Raw genomic sequence first — 21770 nt, forward strand, 5'->3', positions numbered from 1 at the left:
CATAATCTGTGGTTCATGAGATTGAGCTGTATCCTGACAGCATGAAGCCTGCTTGGGACTCTCTCTCCCTCTCTCTATGCCCCTTCTCCACTTGTGCACACACACACTCTCTCTCAAAATAAATAAATATTTTTAAAAATAAAAAAAATCTTTAAAAAATGTACATACTCATACACATGAAATAGTAGATTATCCTTACTACTATTATCTCTAGAAACCAATATTATTTAATAAGTTTGAAGATTTTTTTTAAAAGCCCAATTAAGGGATGAAAGGCCAAAAATTTGTCTTGTCAAGTTTGCTCCCTCATCAGCAAACTGTGACCTTATTTCAATGTGTACCTCATTTTATCTTAGTATGGAAACCTAAAGTTGGAAGAAATATTGAAAGAATAATATCAATGTCCCAACTTCAAGGGAAGCCTTTACCCAAGTCGTTGCAGAAAGACAGCTGTATTCCTTTGTTTAAAAATCCTTCCACATGGAAATAGCATTAACTTTATTAACAATGCATTTCAAACCTTCCAGTCAAGAAAGTATTTATCTGTTTATTATCTACTGTCTCCATACATTAGAAAGTAAGATCCATGAAAGCAAAGAATTTTTCCAGTTCACACCAGATCTCAGCATCTAAGATAATGCCTTACACATACTAGAAATCCAATAATTTTTTAAGAAGGAGAGATAATATATGATTATTACATATAAGATCTTATTTTTCTTGTTGCTTAATATATTTCAGTATGCACTTATCCCTTATTTGTACATGAAGTACATTTGGAGGTTTTAATTGTTCAATTTTTACTAACAGCTTATCTTAATTCATTTAGTCCTTTTCCTTTAAAGGTAAAATAAAATATGTCCTTTAATACTAAACTCAAAGATACACCTGTTATTAAAATAAGGTTTAGTTGCTAAATATAGTTATCAAAGCCTTTTATAGTGAGCAGAAAACATTCCACTTAATATAATATTCTTGTTAATTAGCTGCAAATCACCTGCTGGTTGACATTTGCCTTGTAATATACAGTCTTTGAGTCGCATATTTTTACTTACATGTTGGCTTATGTGAACTCTTTCAATTTCCACAGAGTCTACCTGACGCCTTCTGACTACAAAAAATTCTTATATTTAAATAATATTAATATTCAGAATTAAAGTTGCCCCCCAAAACTACCTAGGGAATGTAAAGTTAAGAAAAAACTCATTATTTCTTTATTCTAATTCAAATATTTCTGAAAATAAGCCAAACCGATTAAGAAAGAGGAGGCAAGATACAAGAAATCATAAAACTTTTAATTAACAATATTTTAATTTGGGAGCGTCTGGGTGGTTCAATCAGTTAAACATACAACTTCAGCTCAGGTCACAATCTCACAGTTCACTGGTTCAAGCCCTGAATTGGGCTTTGTGCTGACAGTGTGGGGCCTGGAGCCTGTTTCAGATTCTGTGCCTCCCTCTCTCTCTGCCCCTCCCCTGTTCATGCTCTGTCTCTCTCTCCCTTTTTCAAAAAATAAATATTTTTAAAAAGCAATATTTTAATTGTAATAGACTTGTATAGAATTAATATAAGTGAAACAATTTTATGGGTTTATTATTTGCAATGATTATATTATTGCTATATATTATATTATTGTTATATTATATTGCTATATAATATATTATATTATTGTTATATTGTTATAATATTGTATATTATTATATATATTATATTATATATTATTGCTATATAATAATAAATTATATTATTACTTGCAATATTAAAGTTCATGTGCCACTTCACCAGTAATTTACAAAAACATTTGTGGGAATATATCAAGCTATCAATTACTGGCAGGGTAACAAAATAGAAAGTAGAAAGTTATAGTCTTACAGGCTGGAGGAGAGAACAGAGTGCTGCAGAGACATGGAAGTATTGCTTAAAAAAAGGGATAAAATCCCCAGAAAATCCCCCATATCTGTCTGTCTATCTATCTATCTATCTATCTATGCATCTATACATAGATAGAACTATGAGTCTTTGTTGGTAGAAAGAGAGAGAAAGAAAAAAAATCCTTAAATGGAAGGCCTACTAACAAATTTAAAAGGAATGGGAAAACATCATCGATGGATGACAAAACTGGAGGGTAAAAGTTTCTTAACAGATAGAATATTTACAGAGCCTCAAAGTAACGCTTCAAAACTTATTAATTTAAAAAGGGAAAAGTCCAGGTGTGTCTGACTGGCTCAGTCAGAGCAGGTGACTCTTGATCTCAGGGTCATGAGTTCAAGTTTCAGAGCTTACTTTAAAATGGTGGGGGGTGGGGGGGGGATGCAAAGGAGAAACATGACGGGCATCATGTTTAAGGACATCACTTTAACCAAGTGATCAAAATTAATACTTGAAATAATTTATATCATGTGCCTTCGGATATGGTATACTTAAAAAAATATTACTTCAGTGTTATTCCTGAAAAGTATGTATAAGTCAAATTTAATTCTGAGGAAACATCAGGAAAATGAAAATTAAGATACATTTCATGAAAACCTCATGTACTCTTTAAAATTATCAAAGCCGGGGTGCCTGGGTGGCTCAGTCAGTTGGGTGCCCAACTTCAGCTCAGGTCATGATCTCACAGCTCATGGGTTCGAGCCCCGCATCAGGCTCTGTGCTGACAGCTCAGAGCCTGGAGCCTGCTTCGGATTCTGTGTCTCCCTCTCTCTCTCTGCCCCTCCCCTGCTCACACTCTGTGTGTGTGTCTCTCTCTCAGAAATAAATAAACATTAAAAAAATTTTTTTAATTATCAAATCCAAGATAAAAAAGATTGAGAACTATTTCAAATTAAAAGAGACTCTTGAACAAGACAAAAGAAATAAATACAATGTGTGATGCTAGATTAAGTACTGGTCTGAGGGGGGAAATAGCTACAAAGGATATTAGGATAATTGATAAACTCTGAATATGAAATGTATATTATTAAATAATAGTTCTGTTCCAATGTTAAATGTCTTGATTTTGACAACTGTACTATGGTTACATGAGATAATTTGTTTGTTCTTAGAATATACAAACTGAAAATTTAGGGGTAAAGGAAAGGGGTATCTCCAGATACTTTCAGATGATACACAGAAATTTTAAAATGGTTGCCTTGGGATTTTCACTTCCAGTCAAGCTGGAGTAATAGGGATCAAATTTACCCTCCTGCCTGAAACCATTTTAAAAAATGAACAATATATATAAAATATCATTTTGCAATACACTAGACATCGGGAAATGAAAGACAATGATCCCTGAGAAACAGCAATCAAACAAAGTAAGCTCTATCATTACCCCAGCTTACAACCTTGAAAATTTCCAGACTCTGGTACAGACTAGGGAAAGCCAGGAGAACACAATGCAGTCTTGGAGTTGAAGAGACAGAGCAGAATATGGGGCACCATACTGACTTAAATTTATAGGGCCAAGTATAGGAGAAGAGAAAGTTACACAAAGAGCAAATTCTGGAAACTTGCACAAGGAAACTCTTGATAATTTTTTTAAATGTTTATTTATTTATTTTGAGAGAGAGAAAAAGTGCACATGCAAGCGGTGGAGGAGCAGAGAGAGAGGGAAAGAGAGAGAATCCCAGGCAGGCCCAGTGTTGTCATCACAGAGCCCGACATGGGGCTCAATCGCACAAAACGTGAGATTATGACCCGAGCCAAAATCAAGAGTTGGACATTTAACCAACTAAGCCACCCAGACACTCGGGAAATTCTTGACAATTCTAATCAACACATAGGTGTGAGGAAAGAACCCAAGTCCAGGGAAAGAATTATCCAACAGGATTTGAGAGGACATAGCCCATCACTCATATAGCATGGGATAAAGGGACTATTCCCACCTATCCCAACTAGAAAACCCCAGTATTCATAGGAATTTGTATAGGCAGTGTTCAAAAGGGACTTAGTACTGGTGATTAATTAGTCCTATACTGAACAAATCTTAAAAGCAAGACACACACAAAAAATCAAGTTCCAAGGAACCTAAATGCATTCCAGAAATCAGAATATTTGTAGGAAAACAAAAATATCCAATACCCAAAATGGTAAAACACTACAAGGTGATATCCAATCAAAGATTACCAGGTAAGCAAAGAAGCAGGAAAACACAACACACAATAAAGAGATATATATTAATTAATTGAAAGTGATCCAGAACTGACATAGATACCAAAATCAGCAGACAATATCTTTAAAATAGCTTTAATACTTTTCAAAGCTTTCTATGTTCCCAAGTTTATATGTCTCCAAAGAGATGTGGAAAATTAAAAAAATTAAACTACTAGAAATGAAAAAACTTATACAGAGTGAGATGAAAATATAAATTAGATAAGACCAATGACAGATTGGACATTGAGGGGGGAAAAAACTAATGATGAAGACATAGCAATACAAACTATCCCAAATGAAAACCACAGAGAAGAGAGAATTTAAAATAATAAACATAAAATCAGTGAGCTGTGGAGTAATTTCAATCAGCCAAATGTAAGTGCAGTTGGAGTCACCAAGAAGGAAAGGGAACAAAACCAAAAAATATATTTGAGCAAATAATGACTAAAAATTTCAAAACTGATAAAATCAGATATAAGTAGCTCAGCAACCCTAAACATGAAGAAAACTATTTCAAAACACATCATAATCAAACTGTTTAAATCAGTAACAATGTAAAGAGTTGAAAACCATGAATACCCAAATTAATCTCATTAAAAATTTTAGGATACTCCACTCAACAACAGTGAATACACATTCTTTTCACCTGAAGTACACTTGAAACAAATGTCAAGAAAGACCATATTGTGGGCCATTAAACAATTCTCAATAAACTGAAAATCATTTGAGTAATACAAAGTATATTTCTGACTGCAATAGGATTAAATTAGAAATAAAAGAATGATCTTTGGGAGGGCAAATATTTGGAAATAAATAACACAATTCTAAAGAGTGCATGGGTAAAAAAAAGAAATAAAGGGGAATTAAAAAGTATTGTGAGGTGAACAGAACCAGAAATAATACATAAACAAATTTGTAGGATGTGATAAAATTGTATTTAAAAGGAAATTTTTTAACACCAAACATATCAGAAAAAGCAGAAAGGTCACTAATCAATGACCACAGATTCCACCTTAAGCAACTACAAAAAGAAGAGCAACAATAAACTCAAGGTATAGGAATGAAGGCCATAAAAATCATGGCAGAAATAAAGGAAATAGAAAACAAAAACAACAGAGAAAACCACTAAAACCAAACTTGAGAAGGTCATTAAACCTCTAGCCAGAGTGACTAGGAAAAAGAGAACAAAAATTACTGATATCAAGAAGAGAGATAATGCAGATATTAAAAGGATAACAAAATGATATTGTATATAACTATGTCAATACATTCTCCAACTTTTTTTTTTTTTTTTTTTTTTTTTTTTTTGAGAGCAAGAGGGAGGCAGAGAGAGAGAACATGAGCCAGGGAGGAGCAGAGGGAGAGGGAGAGAGAATCTTAAGCAGGCTCCATGCCCTATGGAGCCTGATGCAGGGCTCAATCTCATGATCATGAGAATGTGACCTGAGCTAATGTCAAGATTGGACGCTTACCCAACTGAGCCACCCAGGCACCCCTGAAATGCATTACTTGAAAGACTCAAACTATCAAAGCACACTGAATAAAATAACTTAACACCCCTTTATCTCTTGAACTATTTAAATTGGTAATTAAAAATTACCCAAAGTTGGGGGGGGAGGGCTCAGTGACTCAGGTGGTTAAGAATCCAACTCTTCATTTTAGCTCATGTCATGATCTCATGGTTCATGAGTTCGAGCCTCTGCACTGTCAGCACAGAACCTGCTTGGGATTTCTCTCTCTCTCTTTCCCCCACCCCCCCTCAAAATTTATAAATAAACTTTAAAAAAATTATCCAACAAAGAAAACTCCAGGTCCAGATGTCTTTACTTTGTTTATTATAAAAAACATTTTTGCAGAGGAAATAATACTAAATTTATATGAACTTTCCCATAATATTGAAAAGGAAGAAATATTTTCTAACTCATTCTGGAGGTCAGCATTACTCTAATCCCAAACCAGACAGAGACATTATAAGAAAATTCCAGAAAAATTTCCCTCATAAGAAACAGATGCAAAAAAATAAACACAATTTTGGCAAATCATATCTAATGATATATTAGAAGGATAATACATCATGGCCAAACTGAGTTCATCCCAGGAATGCAAGATTGGTACAACATTCTAAACCAATCAATGCAATTCACTGTATTAATACACTAAAAAAGGAAACACAATATGATTATCTCAATAAATGCAGAAAAAGCATTTGACAAATCCAACATCCAATCCTGATAAAAACTCTCAACAGACTAGGATTAGAATAGAACTTTGTCAGCCTGATAAAGGGCATCTTTAAAAATGTAGAGCTAGTATCACACTTAATGGTGAAAGTTGGAATTCTTCCTCACTAAGATCAGGAACAAGATAAGTAAGTCTGCTATCACCACCTTTATTCCACATTGTACTAGGAGTTCTAGCCAGTGAAATAAGGCAAGAAAAAGAAATAAAATTGATTCATGATTAAAAGGAAACATAAAACTAACTTTAATCTCAAAAACATGATTATCTTTGTAGAAAATCTATTGTAATATTTTTAAAAGCTACTAAACCTAATAAATGAACTTAGCAAAATTGTAGGATACAATCAATTGTATTTTTATGTATGAGTGATGAATGATTATAGAATGAAATTTTTAAAATACCATTTACAATAACAACAAAAGTGAAGAAAGGTGTGAAAATCACAAAACATTGCTGAGAGAAATTTAAAAAGACCTAAATAAATGAAAAGATATACCCTTTTTGTAGGTAGGAATAATCTGCATTATAAAGACATCAATTCACTAGGTCTAGAACAAACTAAATAGAAGCAGATTATACAAAATCATGAACAGCAGCAGACAAAGATCATTGGGGGCCATCAAAGAAGTCTGCCTATCAAAGGCACCAACATTATTGAAGTATCTCTACATTATTATTTTTGCTGAATACCCTTACAATTCCTCCAAAAGGATTCTACAGCTGGATTACCTGGTATAAGTCTTTTAATTAATGTATAATCTTGCCAGTCATTTCACTTCTCTGTGCCCCAGTTTCCTCATCTATAAAATAGAGATAATAGAACTTCTCTCATTCAGCTATTGTGATATTTAAAAGATAAAGCTTCTACAAGGCACTTAAGAATTTGGTACATAATTCAGGGCATCTGGGTGGTTCAGTCAGTTAAGCATGTGACTCTAGATCTTGGCTCTTGATCATGATCTCACAGTTGGTGAGTTCGACCCCTGTGTCAGGCTCTGCACTGACAGTGGAGAGTCTGCTTGGGATTCTCCCTCTCTCTGCCTGTCCTCTGTTTGTACTCTCTCTCTGTCTCTCTCTCTCTTTCAAAATAAATAAACAAATGTTAAAAAAAAATAAAGAATAGTAAATTTACTATTTATATTGGTTTTATGGATGTATTTATGCATTTGTTTATTATGTACCAAATTCTTTTAAGTTTTTTTTTTTTAATGTTTATTTATTTTTGAGAGACAGAACATGAGCAGGGGAGGAGCAGAGAGAGAGGGAGACACAGAAACCAAAGCAGGCTCCATCCAGGCTCTGAGGTGTCAGCACAGAGCTCAATGCAGGGCTCGAACCCACAAACTGTGAGATCATGACCTGAGCCGAAGTTGGACGCTTAACTGACTGAGCCACCGAGGTGCCCCAACTTACTATTCTTTAGAGTTAAGTGTTTATTATAATATACCCCTTCTTTAACTTAACTAATGATTCCTATTGCAAATCAGCCTCAGTTTTAGTCAAGGTTTGTACAAAGATAGTTCATTAAATTGCATGTATTTAGTCAATCTTAGGCAGCGAGAGAAAACTATCTTCTCTTATCCATTTTTTATTAAGAAGCAAACATAGATAATGCCTGGGATGACCATAATCTTGATTTACCTGATCCTAGTTTGTGCCTACTGTCTAGGCATACCTTCCAATGGTACTCTCTTTCACTCTTAAAAGTGTCCCAGATTCCACAGGAATTTAAAGTTGCACAAGTCTATCATAATCCTTGATTGGAATGGAAACTGAATCTAGATAAATACACTTGAGTAAGGAATCAACAAACCAGGAATGAAATGAACAGAAACTGAAAAAAGAAGAAGGGTATAGGCAGTATGGATAACTAAAAATGAAAGAACCAAAGTTGTTAGAGAATAATATATGTTTCAAAATGTCCAAATAACAAAACCAATTCATCCACAAATTGAATTCAAGATTCCTTTGCTGCCTATAAACTCACAAATTCTTTTCTTTTAATGTTTATTTATTTTATTTTGAGAGAGAGAGAGAGAGAGAGAGAGAGAGAGAAATAATCCTAAGCAGACTCTGTGCTGTCAGTGCAGAACCCAACAGGGGGCTTGAACCCATGAACCATGAGATCATGACCTGAGTCAACATCAAGAGTCAGAGGCTCAACCAACGGAGCCACCCAAGTGGCCCTAAACTCGCAAATTCTTAAAAACTTAGTGATAGTCCATGAAAAATTCATCAGGCATTTCCTTAAGGCTTAAAAAAAATCCATAGATGAATAGCAAATAAGTGTTAATACACCAAATTTAATTTCCTTTTCCTCTGTTTTAATATATAATCTTAAAGCCAATATGTAATTCTGATAGATACATTCTATAGAAATTAAGAAAACTTGTTTAAATCCACACACTGTAGACCAAGTTTCAGCAAGAAACTATTTTTCAGAGCTATTTTCAATCTCTTATCTGAAAACATTAGTTGACTTTGGAAATTCTAATCCCTTTAATATCCAGCAGCAACTAAACAAATAGTCGTGATCCCTTAAGAGGATAAATACATTCATTTTAATTAAAGACTGAATTATGTGACTTGGTGTGCACTTTTGCATTTGTATTATGAGATGTATTTATGTGTCCTATGCATTTCAATAATGAAAAACTGAAAAGGAAGTATAATTATTAAAGAATAGCCTATTAATAGAGGCATTCTTAAAAGATCTGCATCTTGGTCTTAAATTTTCAAGAATTTAGTCAAAGAATAAAGTCCTGGAATGGGCCACAACATAGATGAACGTTGAAAACACTATGCAAAGTAAAAGCCAGTCACAAAAGACTACATATTGTATAATTCCATTCATACAAAAAGTCCTGAATAGGCAAAGCTATAGAGACTAAAATTAGATTAGTGGTTGCCTCAGCCTGGGGCTAGGATGGGGAGGATAAGGAATGGGGAATAACTTCTTACAGGAATGAAGGAAACATACTAAAATTAATTATGGTGATGGTTGTACAATCCTCCACATATACTAAAAGCCACTGAGTTATATATTTAAGTGGGCAAAGTTATGGTCTATTAATTATATCTCAATAAATCCATTACCAAAAATGATTTAGGTTATAATTCCTATTTGAAATATATATTGTTATATACTAATATCTTAAAGATGGAAAACATGATTCTAATATTTGATAGAAAAAATTCAGGAAATTTATCCATTTGTCTGTTTGTATTAATTGCTCAACATTGGTGCAAATACTACACTTTATGTCACTACATTCCTACTGATTTTCAGAGTATAAATAGATTTCTTAAATGCTTTTCCCACAAAATAAATTTAGAAATTGTCTTGACTTTAAATTTTGTGGAAATTTCCTAGCTTCATTTAAAAATATAAATATTTTTTAAATAATCTGTCAAATTGTAGATATGTATTCCTTAGTAGCCATTAATTTACAGTTTCTCAATACAAAGTTTAATAAGAATAATGTGAAGGTTTTATAACATGCATAACTTTTTAAGTGTATACATACAGTCCTATTTTATCTTTTTAAATTCTATTTGTAGAGTTTCAGGTAAAAAATACTAATCATTTCTTGACCAAGTTATATACGTTTCATATTCAATTATTTTTAAAAAGTTACCAAATCCCCCCACATGTTAGACACCAGTGCTACCAACACTGATATGGGTACTTGCAAGCTGGACCCAGCTCCAAGAGAAATCCTCCATTGTGATATACATACCTCATGAAAGAAAAAGAGATCAGGTGGTCCCTAGTAGCCTTTACTGCTGCTACAGACAAATGCAGCCTTGGCCACTGAGTACCTCTGCAATCTTCACCAAGGCTAACCTCAGCTTACAAAGCTGTATAGAGACTACATTGCTGGAATTTCTCCAGAGCTAGAAACACCATACTCAACTCAGCCAGCACCCTTATGTCCACCCACAGATAAAAATCTTTCTCTACTAAAACCATTCCACAAAATTTGGAAGGAGTGACTCTTCCATCAAATGCACAGACATCAACACAAAGCTACAGAGACATGGAAAATCAAGGAAATATGACACCACCAAATGAATACAATTATTTTCCAGTAAGTGACTACAAAGGAATGGAAATCTACAAATTGACAATTCAAAATAATTATTCTTAAAAAGTTCAGCAACCTAAAAAAGAATATATATCAATGATATCAGAAAAGAATATATGAATAAAATAATAGGTTCAAAAGAAAGGTCAAAATATAGAAAAGAACCAAATTCTGAAGCTGAAGAATGAAATGAATGAAATTTAAAAAATGCAACAGAGAGCAACAATAGAAGATGTGATCAAGCAGAAGAAAGAAACTGTGAACTTGCGAACAAGTCATTTAATATTACCCGCTAAAAGAAGAAAAGCCAAAAAGCAGTGAAGAAATCCTACCTAAATGATGGGACATCATGATGTGAAATAATATTAGCAATATGGGAGTACAAGAAGAAAAGACAGAGAAAGGGGCAAAAACTTATTCAAGGAAATAATGGCTGAGAACTTTCCATATCTGGGGAGATATATGAACACCCAGGTCCACAAAGTCATATTGTACACCTTAAATATGTACAATGTTGTCTGTCAATTATACTTCAAATATTAAAAAAAGATTAGATAAAGCTAGCTAGTATATAACAAATGTTCATTATATAGATATGAACATGTATAAAAATAAACAAGTACATATAAAATTAAAATGTATGTGCATATATAAATAGTTTTTAATATACTCTTTGGTGTTAATGCAGTATTTTTGATACCAGATAAAACAACAGAATTTTAAATTTTTTATTTTACTTATTGATTTCTGTCTAGTCATGGTGGTCTTACAGCTTTGTAGAATACAGTTTGCTTTAAATTTCTGTCAAATAAAAAAAAATATTATTTGCAAACAGGAGATAGTGTTTTTGGGTTTTTATATTTTTTTCAAAAGTAACTATTATTACCTAAGTAACTATAGTTCCAAATGGTTTTCTGCTTAAAACATTTAAATCCCTAAGATAAAATTTGTCCTAGTGGAGATAAACCTATCTATCAATTTTTCTCTGGAATTCTCAGTAAACACATTATACATCTCCCTAGTGAGCTGACATTTCAAGCAAACATAAATCAAGATCTTATCTATAAATAGTGAAGTCACAACCCTGAACATGTTAATAAGTGAGTTACATGAAACAATGAAAAATGTTAATATAAACCATCTATAAAAATTCTTATAATAATTTTCACTAAGAGTAACAGTATGATTTAAAGATATATTGAATTTCACAAACCAAAAATATATAAGGAAGAATCAAGGATGGTAAAACATCCAATAAAAAACTCTAAATATTAGAGATTATATTCATCACACTTAGATGTCACTGCATGGCCCTAATAATTCAAAGATAATTAGACTTTTATGTAAGTAGACTTTTAAATAAGCTAAAAGTTACTTTGGGACTTTATAACAATTTCAAAAGGCATTTTATGCTGCTTCAAAGAGACACTTTTCTAAGCTCCACTACATAACCAATCTAAAATGATATGAGATATGAACTCTTCAAAGTACTGTCCTATTAAATTCTGAGATCACTTCTAGGGCTAGGGTGACCATTAGGAGACAAGTTTAAAACAAAAGTTTCATGTTCAAACCTCAGGCATCAAAAAGGCACTCAAAGTGGCTTATGGAAACAAGGAAGAGCTCTGCAGAGGATCAGAAAAATATGTGGGTCAATTCAGAGGAACAAGTCAGACAGCTGAATGTAGTAGCCAGTGCAAAGAAAGGATGGCTAACTGCCCAGACATATTTCACTACTCAAATACTTATAAATGTGCACTCTTTGTATAGCTACTGTCATCTGATGCAAAAGTTAAAAATTGAATGCTCATACAATAACAAAAATGTAAAGCACCAGGAGCCCACTAGGCATTGCCTTTTAGGGAGAGGTAGGCTTTATAAATATAAACACAGAAGCCAATGTAAATATCTATAATCATTTTGTTAACCATATATAACAGACATTTTCCTGTAGTAATTTCATTGACACTAATCATATCCATATATATTTTTACACAAAGGTTTCTATATTTGCACAATGCTTAGTATATTTTTAACTCCTCAAATATATTTGGGAATCATTCCAGACCACAAGACTCCGAGGAATTGCAGAATTTATCAGACTGACATGTCAACACATATGAATATAGAACCCATACAATGTTGTTTTTATTCAGCAAGCATGTCATAAACAAAATTTTCTGGCTTATGATGCCAGGTAGATGAAGTCAATTAAAGTCATTGTAATTGTTAAAAAAATAAACTCTGAAACTTTAAATCTACAAGTTAGTTAACAGGTATATTTTTTAAAAAGCTAAATTCACATTATCTTCTGAGATCTCAAGATTCTGATGCCATATAACTTTATACTCCCTCCATAGAATTTAATGTAGAGTCAATGGGCACACTACAGATGAAATACATGTTAAATACTATCTTGTGAATTAAAAGAAATGATCAAGATAACAAAGGCAATTCCATTTCACCAAGATAGAATAATGCTTCCATTTTGTTTATTGCTTTTTTTTTTTTTTTAAACTGATAGCAGGTCAAAAGACATGTTCATCTTAAAATGATTTAAGCATGCTTCTCACCAGTCGTAATTAGGGTATAAACAAACTAAGAAAGCTATAATCAAAGTATAGTATAATCACCGTACAATCAAAGAAGATAGGATCACCAGGGGTTGAGCCCTGAACTTGATATTGCTAAATGAGTGATCTTGAGCTATTTAAGTATTTTGAACTAGTTTCCTCATTATTCACATGGGAAAAATAATCATGATATCTACTTCACAGAGTTCTTATTGGAGAGTAAGGAATAAAAGGATCTGAACACAGTTTTCTAAACTTGGAAAGAAATATAAAAATTCATTGGTTTATCATCAAATAACAATTTTGCTGAGAAACAAGCTATTCAACATATAATGTAATATATCTGCTTCTTTATACCATAATTAAAATGTTTTTAATTAAATAAATATTCATCCAGGGCATTGAGGAGGGCAACTGTTGGGATGAGCACTAGGTGTTGTACGGAAACCAATCTGACAATAAATTATATTTAATATAAAAAAATTCATCTAAGTAAATTATACAACTGTTGATGTCCTCACTTTTAATAATTTAGAGGTAAGAATAATTAATATATTTTATAACATTATATTTTATAATATATTTTATAAAAAGAGTGATGACTCATTTTTGTTTTTAAAATTTAATCTTCTCATACTGTTTAACCTTTGTTTTACTATGCATTTCAATTAATAAAACATATATGAGCTTCCAGTTAAGCTTTATGAATAGATATCAGTAGAAGGAAAGATGTTTATTAAATTTCTAAGTCAACTCTAAATCTGTTCTTTTTTCTTATCTGATTCATTTGATGCAAACACAATAATAGGGTAATATATTGTATCACTGGTGAATAACAAATTAACATTTTGTTTTCAACATACTTATTACCTGAATGAGGCTTTAGATAGAACCAAATATAGTTAAAGTATTAAACACAACAATCAGAGGTAAAATATTTGCAACAAGCCATACCTAGTAATAAGAACAGCATTATCGTGGTGGGCAATCCCATTTTCTGGAATGGTGTTTCCATCACTTTGGTGGGAGAGAATGGATTTCTGCCATTTACAGAAGCTATCGAGGGACTTGTCTGCATGGTGGTTTATCTCCAAGTTTGGCTGCAATACAACATGCATACCAGAAATGTTCCAAACAAATTACTAAGGTCAGTTGTTAAAACTTCTGAAGACTAAAGTGGGACTATAATTAGAAGCAGTGGTTTCTAGGAATAATCTCTTGCCAATTTTTATTTCTGTAATATCTGACCTAGAGTTTAGTGTACTATTGAACATTCTTTCTAGTGTCAGCTTTAATGATAATGTGAATATATGTGATCATCAGCAACCAAAACCACTATTATAAGATCTGCCATGCCAATACTCATCTTTCTACTGAAACACATAGCTAATATACATTTATATAGTTCTAACATGACATAAGAGGTATATTCTTATAAACTATTTAAAATTTGCTTAAAATATTAAATGCTTAGGAGTGAAAATCATATTCAACTAGAACTTCCTAGAACTTCCAATAATAAGATATTTTATTTTGTAATACATAATTCTATAGCTTGTCTGTTAAGAGTTTTAGGTTTCTAAACTAACTCATTCTTACCTGATCTTCTGTAAGAACAATTAACCGGGCCACTATAATATTCACAACGTTTCCTAGGCTGGAATCACGGTAAAGTTTGGCAACCTGACCTCCAGAAAATAAGAAAAGACACAAAGTCAGACAAAAATCATAGGGTGATTGTTTAATATTTTTTTAAAGAATGGTAAAATAATTGTTCATAAATTTAACCACTGTGTATATAAAAAGGTATTATTTGATCTCATACCACTTAGAACTCTACCCCCAAGATGCCTCCATAAAAGATTTGTTATACAAATCTACCTCAAGAAACATTTTCTCCTAAAACTGAACTACAAATAGTAATTAAGAGGGTGAGCTGATGTTCCAAGTCAAATAAAACCTCTTAAACAAGATTTAGTACGACCCATTCAAACTGTCATATTATCTGAAAATGAACAATAAAGTCACCTTTACATTTATTTCTTATGGAATTGAAACATTAGTATATCATTTTTTTCTCATTTCAGACAAGTAAATTTTTAAAATCATTAATTCACATTAAAAATCCATGACCTTAGTCAAAACCACACATTATTAAGTTAAAATATTATATAGAGGCATCAAACTTACAATATTCATCACACTCAAAATGTAATGTTCAATGTCTTTGCGGCCATGGTAGCCCACCATCATTTTGTCTGCCACTACCAATGTCTCCACAAACCGCTCAATGCTTACTGATCTCTTCTGTCTGTGGCGGATATGCGTGCCATTAATTGGTAGTGAAGAAGGAAAAGTAGATGTGTCATTCAGCCACCAAGGTTTGCCACTTCTTATGAGGTCTACAATAAAAATAATTAATTCAGATAGGTTCACTAATTAAACTTACTTATTTTTAGATCTTTCATATAGACATGCTTCTCATAAACTATCTAAAGCAGTAAGACTTTTCATAGTGAGGAGAAGGGATGAGGAAATGTGGCAGTGAGAAAACTAAACTTTTTACAAGTATCAAAACAATCATTTTATCTGAAAAAATAAACATGAATAACATATAGCTGCTCATAAAAACAAAACAAGCCCAATGAATTACATAATAAAATTTTTTTAAATAATCATTTCATATTATTTCAGTGATTATGTGATAATACTTTTAAATATAGAGTATGTACTTTATACAGTTTTTTTTTCTAAAAACAACTAGAGCATTAACTTTCTAAACACTCTCAAATACTTTTTCTTTTTTTTTTTCTTTTTGAGAGAAAGAGACGGCACAAGTGAGGGAGGGGCAGAGAGATAGGGAGACACAGAATCTGAAACAGGCTCCAGGCTCTGAGCTGTCAGCACAGAGCCCAACATGGGGCTTGAACTCAGGAACAGTGATATCAGGACCTAGGCCAAAGTCATATGCTCAACTGACTGAGCCACCCAGCAGCCCCTCTAAAATAGTTCTGATGAAGAACATTAACACTGCAAAAATCTATTCCCTTTAAAAAATTTTTTTTAACATTTATTTATTTTTGACAGACAGAGTATACAGAGCATGAGTAGTGGAGGGGCAGAGAGAGGGGGATACACAGAATCCAAAGCAGGCTCCAGGCTCTGAGCTGTCAGCATGGAGCCCAACGTGGGCTCGAACTCATGGACCAGACTGCAAGATCATGACCTGAATGGAAGTCGGCCGCTCAAACGACTGAGCCACCCAGGTGCCCCAATGCCTTTAAGTAATCTCTACACCCAATGTGGGGCTTGAACTCACCACCCCAAGATCAAGAGTCACATGTTCTACCAACAGAGCCAGTCAGGCTCCCCACAAAATCCTATTCCTTCACAGTATTTATTTTAAAGTAGGATGCTTTTATTAAACTTTCTTTTTTAAATATTTTTTTTAAAACATTTATTCACTTTTTGAAAGACAGAGACAGAGTGTGAGCAGGACAGGAGCAGACAGAGAGGGAGACAAAGAATCCAAAGCAGGCTCCAGGCTCTGAGCTGTCAGCACAGAGCCCAATGCGAGGCTTGAACTCACCAACTGTGAGATCATGACCTGAGCCGAAATCAGACACTTAACTGACTGAGCCACCCAGGCACCCCTTTCTTTTTTTTTTTTTTTAAATATATATTTTTTTGACGTTTAAACTCTCTTAATTAGAGGAATTCTGCCCTATAAATCTCAATACTTTTTTAAGGTTTATGTATTTATTTTGAGAGACGGGAAGGGAGCATAATTGAGGGAGGGGCAGCGAGAGAGAAAGAAAGAATCATAAGCAGGCTCCATATTGTCAGTGCAGAGCCCCACTCAGGGCTTGACTTCATGAACCACAAGATCACGACCTGAGCCGAAATAAAGAGTCGGTTGCTTAAATTAACTGAGCCATACAGGCATACCTAGAAATCTCAATTCGAAAAGACTGAATTTTTTTTTTTATTTAATTTTGCGGTGTACAAGTATTTATACTGACAGAGAACCCAAAGTTTTCCTCTTCTAAAACGTAGAGGTAAACGGTGTTAGAATGAGTGTTGCAAGATTATGGTTCCAGCATAACTTGCTTTAAACTACATTTTACTGTGGATTACAGTTTAATCCTTCATTTTCTAGACATTTGGTCCTTCAGTACACAGGCAACCTTTTAGTACGATGGCATCTGTAAACACGTGACTGATTTATATTCATCCTTATTTAATAAACTTGAAAAGGTACAGGTCCTCTGCATACTTCACTTTCATATCTGTATGTTGAATAAGAAGTCTTTCTAACCTCTACTTATTGACAAACTTAGTGAGGAAAATCAGATTAATTTATATAATACGCTTGACAGAAATTGGCAGTATTCTCTATTATTTTTCTAATTTCTTTACCCTTTGCCTTTTAGAAATTACTTTGATATAAGTTTTAAGCAGTAAGAGATGGAAATGACTATGAAAAGTATCAGTAAAATATTTTTGAAACTCATATAAATTAAGTATTTTTATTCCTAAAGGTCCAGAGAGGCAGAGACATGGTATTTCTTATTTCAAAAGTATAACTTCCAGGGGGCACCTGGGTGGCTCAGTTGGTTAAGCGTCTGACTTTGGCTCAGGTCGTGATCTCAACGTTCATGAGTTCGAGCCCTGCATTGGGCTCTGTGCTAACAGCTCAGAGCCTGGAGCCCGCTTCAGATTTTGTGTCTCCCTCTCTCTCTGACCTTCCCCAGCTTACATTCTGTATCTCTCTCTCTCCAAAAGAAATAAACATTAAAAGTATAACTTCCAGGGGTACCTGGGTGGCTCAGTCAGTTAAGTTTCTGACTCCTGATTTTGGCTCAGGTCATGATCTTACTCACAGTGAGTTCGAGCCCTGCATTGGGCTCCATGCTGATGGCACAGAGCCTCTTAGAATTCTCTCTCTCTCTCCTCTCTCTCTGCCCTTCCCCCAATCACACACATGCTCGCTTTCTCTCTCTCCCCCCAAATTAATAAACAAACATGAAAAAAAAGTATAACTTCCAGATAACCAATAAGTATTCCCCTATTCTAGAAAGACTCTTAAGGTGGTCACCAAGACTTCTTATTGTTTACACTTTGTGTGATCTCTTCCCCTTTAGTGTGGATGGGACCTGTGACTTGCTTCTAAACAGTATAATACAGCAAAGATAATGCGATGTATATGATTATATATCAACGAGTACATAATTATGTTACATAATACTGTAGCATTTTTCTTCCTAGAGTCCTTCCCTTGCTGGCTTAGAGGAAGCAAGCAATCAAGTTAGAGAACTATACATGGCGAGGAACTACAGACAGCCTCTAGCAGACAACCAGCCCCAAACTAAAGTTTTCAGTCTTATAGTAGCAAGGAACTGAATGCTGCCAATAAACGTGGTAATTCCTCCCCAGTCAAGACCAGATGAGAACCCGGTCCTGGCTAAGGCTAAGTTGATAATTCATTCATGTACAACTTCTGGTCCACAGAAACTGTGAGATAATAAAAACATATTGCTTAAGCCACTGAGTTTATAGTAATATTGTGCTGAAATGGTCAAAATCCTTTCTGCATTAACATAATTCCAATTTCTTTTGCTCAGTCTTCCATGATCCTAAAACCACTCATGTATTCAAATCATGCCTTGTTTTCCCTTTCTCTGGATGGACAGCCTAAATGTCTAAATATAGGATTTAATTTCCATTATTTTGTCATTTTCACTTCTCTGATCCATCCAATTTCACCTTATATTTATTTCAAGTACTATGAAAAGAATTAGACATTATTGGGCAAAATAAACACAGCAACGGTGTTTCTCATTAAATAGCATTCAGTATAAGGTAGCTACTGTTATCATCATTTTCATAAATTTCAGACTTACATTGTTTGCTTATCACTCCATCAGATAAATGTATATATAATGTCTTTAATGGACATTCTTTTTTTTTTAAAGTTTATTTATTTATTTTGATAGAGAGCATGTGCAAATGGGACAGGGCCACAGAGAGAGAGGGAGAGAGAGAGAATCCCAAGCCGATTCTACAAGGCCAGCACATCTTCTTTATCCATTTGTCAGTTGATGGACATTTAGGCTGTTTCCATAATTTGGCTATTATTGAAAGTGCTGCTGTAAACATTGGTGTACAAGTGCCCCTAGGCCTCAGCACTCCTCTGGTTTCATTTTAAAAATTAAATCAATCCAGCATGATTAGATCATTACAAACCAGTATCTACATTCTGTAATTGTCAATTGTTTAATGTTAAGTTTAATCATCTGTACTAATATCTTTTTTAGTCTAATATAGGATATGCAATTGACTTAATTTTATTTCATAACAAAGATTTGTAGATATTCAAATGACACTCATTACATATGCTTTGCTCAATTTAATTTTGCATAGAATATAGAATGTTAAAGAAAATATTCCTCCATAAACATATACAATAAATAACTTTTCCCCAAAACCAAACACATGGATCTCTTTGCCACCTGATATAAGATCTTATATTTTTCATCAATCTCAAAATATGTTTAAATGCATACAGTCATTCACAATTAATGCAATGACCTGCTTTATTTTTCACTAAAAGCACTATTACTTCTTGGTACTTGGCTATGTATTTGTTTCCTTGGTTGATTTTTTAGTTAACTGTCTCTCTTTACTAGAATACAAGCTTCATGGGAGCAGAAACTTTTCCTGTTTTATTTATTGCTGCATATCCAATATCTAGCCTGACACATACATGCTAAATGAATATTTATCTAATAAATACATAAGTAAATCATGCAGGTACAGAGACACAATAATATCTGTAACAATGGATAATAGGAGCATTCAGTTATACCTGGGTAATGGTAAAGGAGCAACTTTCACTTCCTTGTTTTTCTTTTTATCACATACTTACTAAATTTTCTACAAAAAACAGGCATTTTTCATAATTTTTTAAAAATTAATAGCATAATCTAATTAGAATGGGAAAGTTTATATCTGAATAGGAGATAAATATACCCACTTTCAAAATGGTTTTTCCAACTTATATTTTGATATAAAATTGAGTTCCCAATAACCAGTTAATTGGCAATTAACCCCCATAAATGCACATGTCATTTGAATTATGCTGTCATAATTCAGAATTCATAATAGTATCAGAATTAATATCAGTAGTTCTTTTTTTTCTTTTTAAAATATTTTTTTTAATGTTTATTTATTTTTGAAAGAGAGAGAGAGAGAGAGACAGCACAAGTAGGGTAGGGGAAGAGACAAAATCAAAGAATCCAAAGAAAGCTCCAGGCTCCAAGCTGTCAGCACAGAGCCCGATGCGGGACTCGAACTCATGAGCTGTGAGATCATGACCTGAGCCAAAGTTGGCCACTTAACTGACTGAGCCACCCAGGCACCCCAAGATCAGTAGTTCTTAACCAGACCTATCTCAAACTCATTAAACACAAAATACCTTTTCTAGTGATATTCCTATGGAACTACTATAATGTTTTCCACTCATGGGAAGCCAGTGAAGTGTTTGAAGGTGTGTAATTAAACTAGATTTAAAGAGAAAACACACTAAAGACAGAACAACAAACCTGAAGACAGGAAGACCAGTTAGAAAGTCATTATAGTGGTATAGGCAAGAGATAACAGGGGTCTGAACTAAATGGACTGGTGTTAAAGGTAACAGAAATGACTGGTGAATAGATTAAAAGTTAGGAAATAGTCACAGTAATCCACTCAAGATTTTTTAGTTACTCAAGAATATATCATTGACCTGCTTTATTTTCCACTAATAGCACAGTAATCTAGGGGGAGAGACTGTGGAAAAAGAAAATCTTCCCCAAAAAGGGCAGAATTTTATGATGGCACTAAGAGTGGATTTGCTGCACTATTTGACTCGTGCTTAAACCTTAGAAAAAGAAGGATCTGCCCCAGTAAGGCCAGTGAATAATAAGACAGGCACTTCAAAAGAGGATAACTTGAATATCTAAGGGCCAAGAGATATTTTTCAGAATATTATGAAATCATTAAGTATTTTTGCAAAAAGTGATCTTTAAGATCATGAAGGATGTCATGTTACAGCAAAAGTGATGAGAAAATTGTTTCACAATAAACAACTAAATATTTTAATCCTAGTTTTTCAAGAATTTACATATAGTTGTAATTATAGCCTAAATTTTGCTAAATTTAAGAAAAACTAAACTATTTCCATAATATTTAGTTTCATTACTCAATGAATTTTCTTTCACTGTTTCCTATGAAATTTTATTTCATGTCTTAAGTGGATTCACTTTAAGTCACCTTTTTCTAGTACCAATTATTCTTCATCAAGAAGGACCTTCCAGAGATTACTCATGAAAAGAATATGCAAAAAGAGAACAGTCAGCTGAAGAAAGAACTCCAAAGAGCACTTATATTTGAAGCAGAAGGAGCCCAAGAAGCATATGGATATAAACTAAAGAGTGATGCATCCACTAATTCATAAGATAACCCATTCTATTTTCTATAAATCTACTTGTTGAACCTATACCATTTTTTCCTAAAATCATTTGTTGGTGAACTTTTCTTTGTATTAAGCTAAAACCTGCTTCTGCAATACTCTGCCTCTGGTTTCAGCTACTAGAACTACACAGAACAAATCTAATCTTCTTTTTTTTTTTTTTTTTTTTAAGATTTTAAGTAATCTCTACACCCAGCATGGGGCTTGAACTCACAACCCTGAAAT

At 33.4% G+C, this 21770-nt stretch overlaps 1 protein-coding gene across 4 annotated transcripts in view; it reads right to left on the reverse strand.

Annotated features, from left to right (window-relative positions):
- Window positions 1–21770, reverse strand: part of LOC125916871 (A disintegrin and metalloproteinase with thrombospondin motifs 6) — a 208137-nt gene that overhangs the window by 165370 nt on the left and 20997 nt on the right. For all 4 annotated transcript variants that reach the window (XM_049623132.1, XM_049623131.1, XM_049623130.1 and 1 more), the window contains 3 exons: window positions 15224–15435; window positions 14633–14716; window positions 13988–14133 (listed from right to left, as the gene is read on the reverse strand). In XM_049623132.1, coding sequence (XP_049479089.1) covers window positions 13988–14133; window positions 14633–14716; window positions 15224–15435 — 442 coding nt within the window. The remainder of the gene's footprint in view (window positions 1–13987; window positions 14134–14632; window positions 14717–15223; window positions 15436–21770) is intronic.

This window comes from Panthera uncia, unplaced genomic scaffold (genome assembly GCF_023721935.1).
Source record: "Panthera uncia isolate 11264 unplaced genomic scaffold, Puncia_PCG_1.0 HiC_scaffold_1277, whole genome shotgun sequence".
NCBI classification, from domain to species: domain Eukaryota; kingdom Metazoa; phylum Chordata; class Mammalia; order Carnivora; family Felidae; genus Panthera; species Panthera uncia.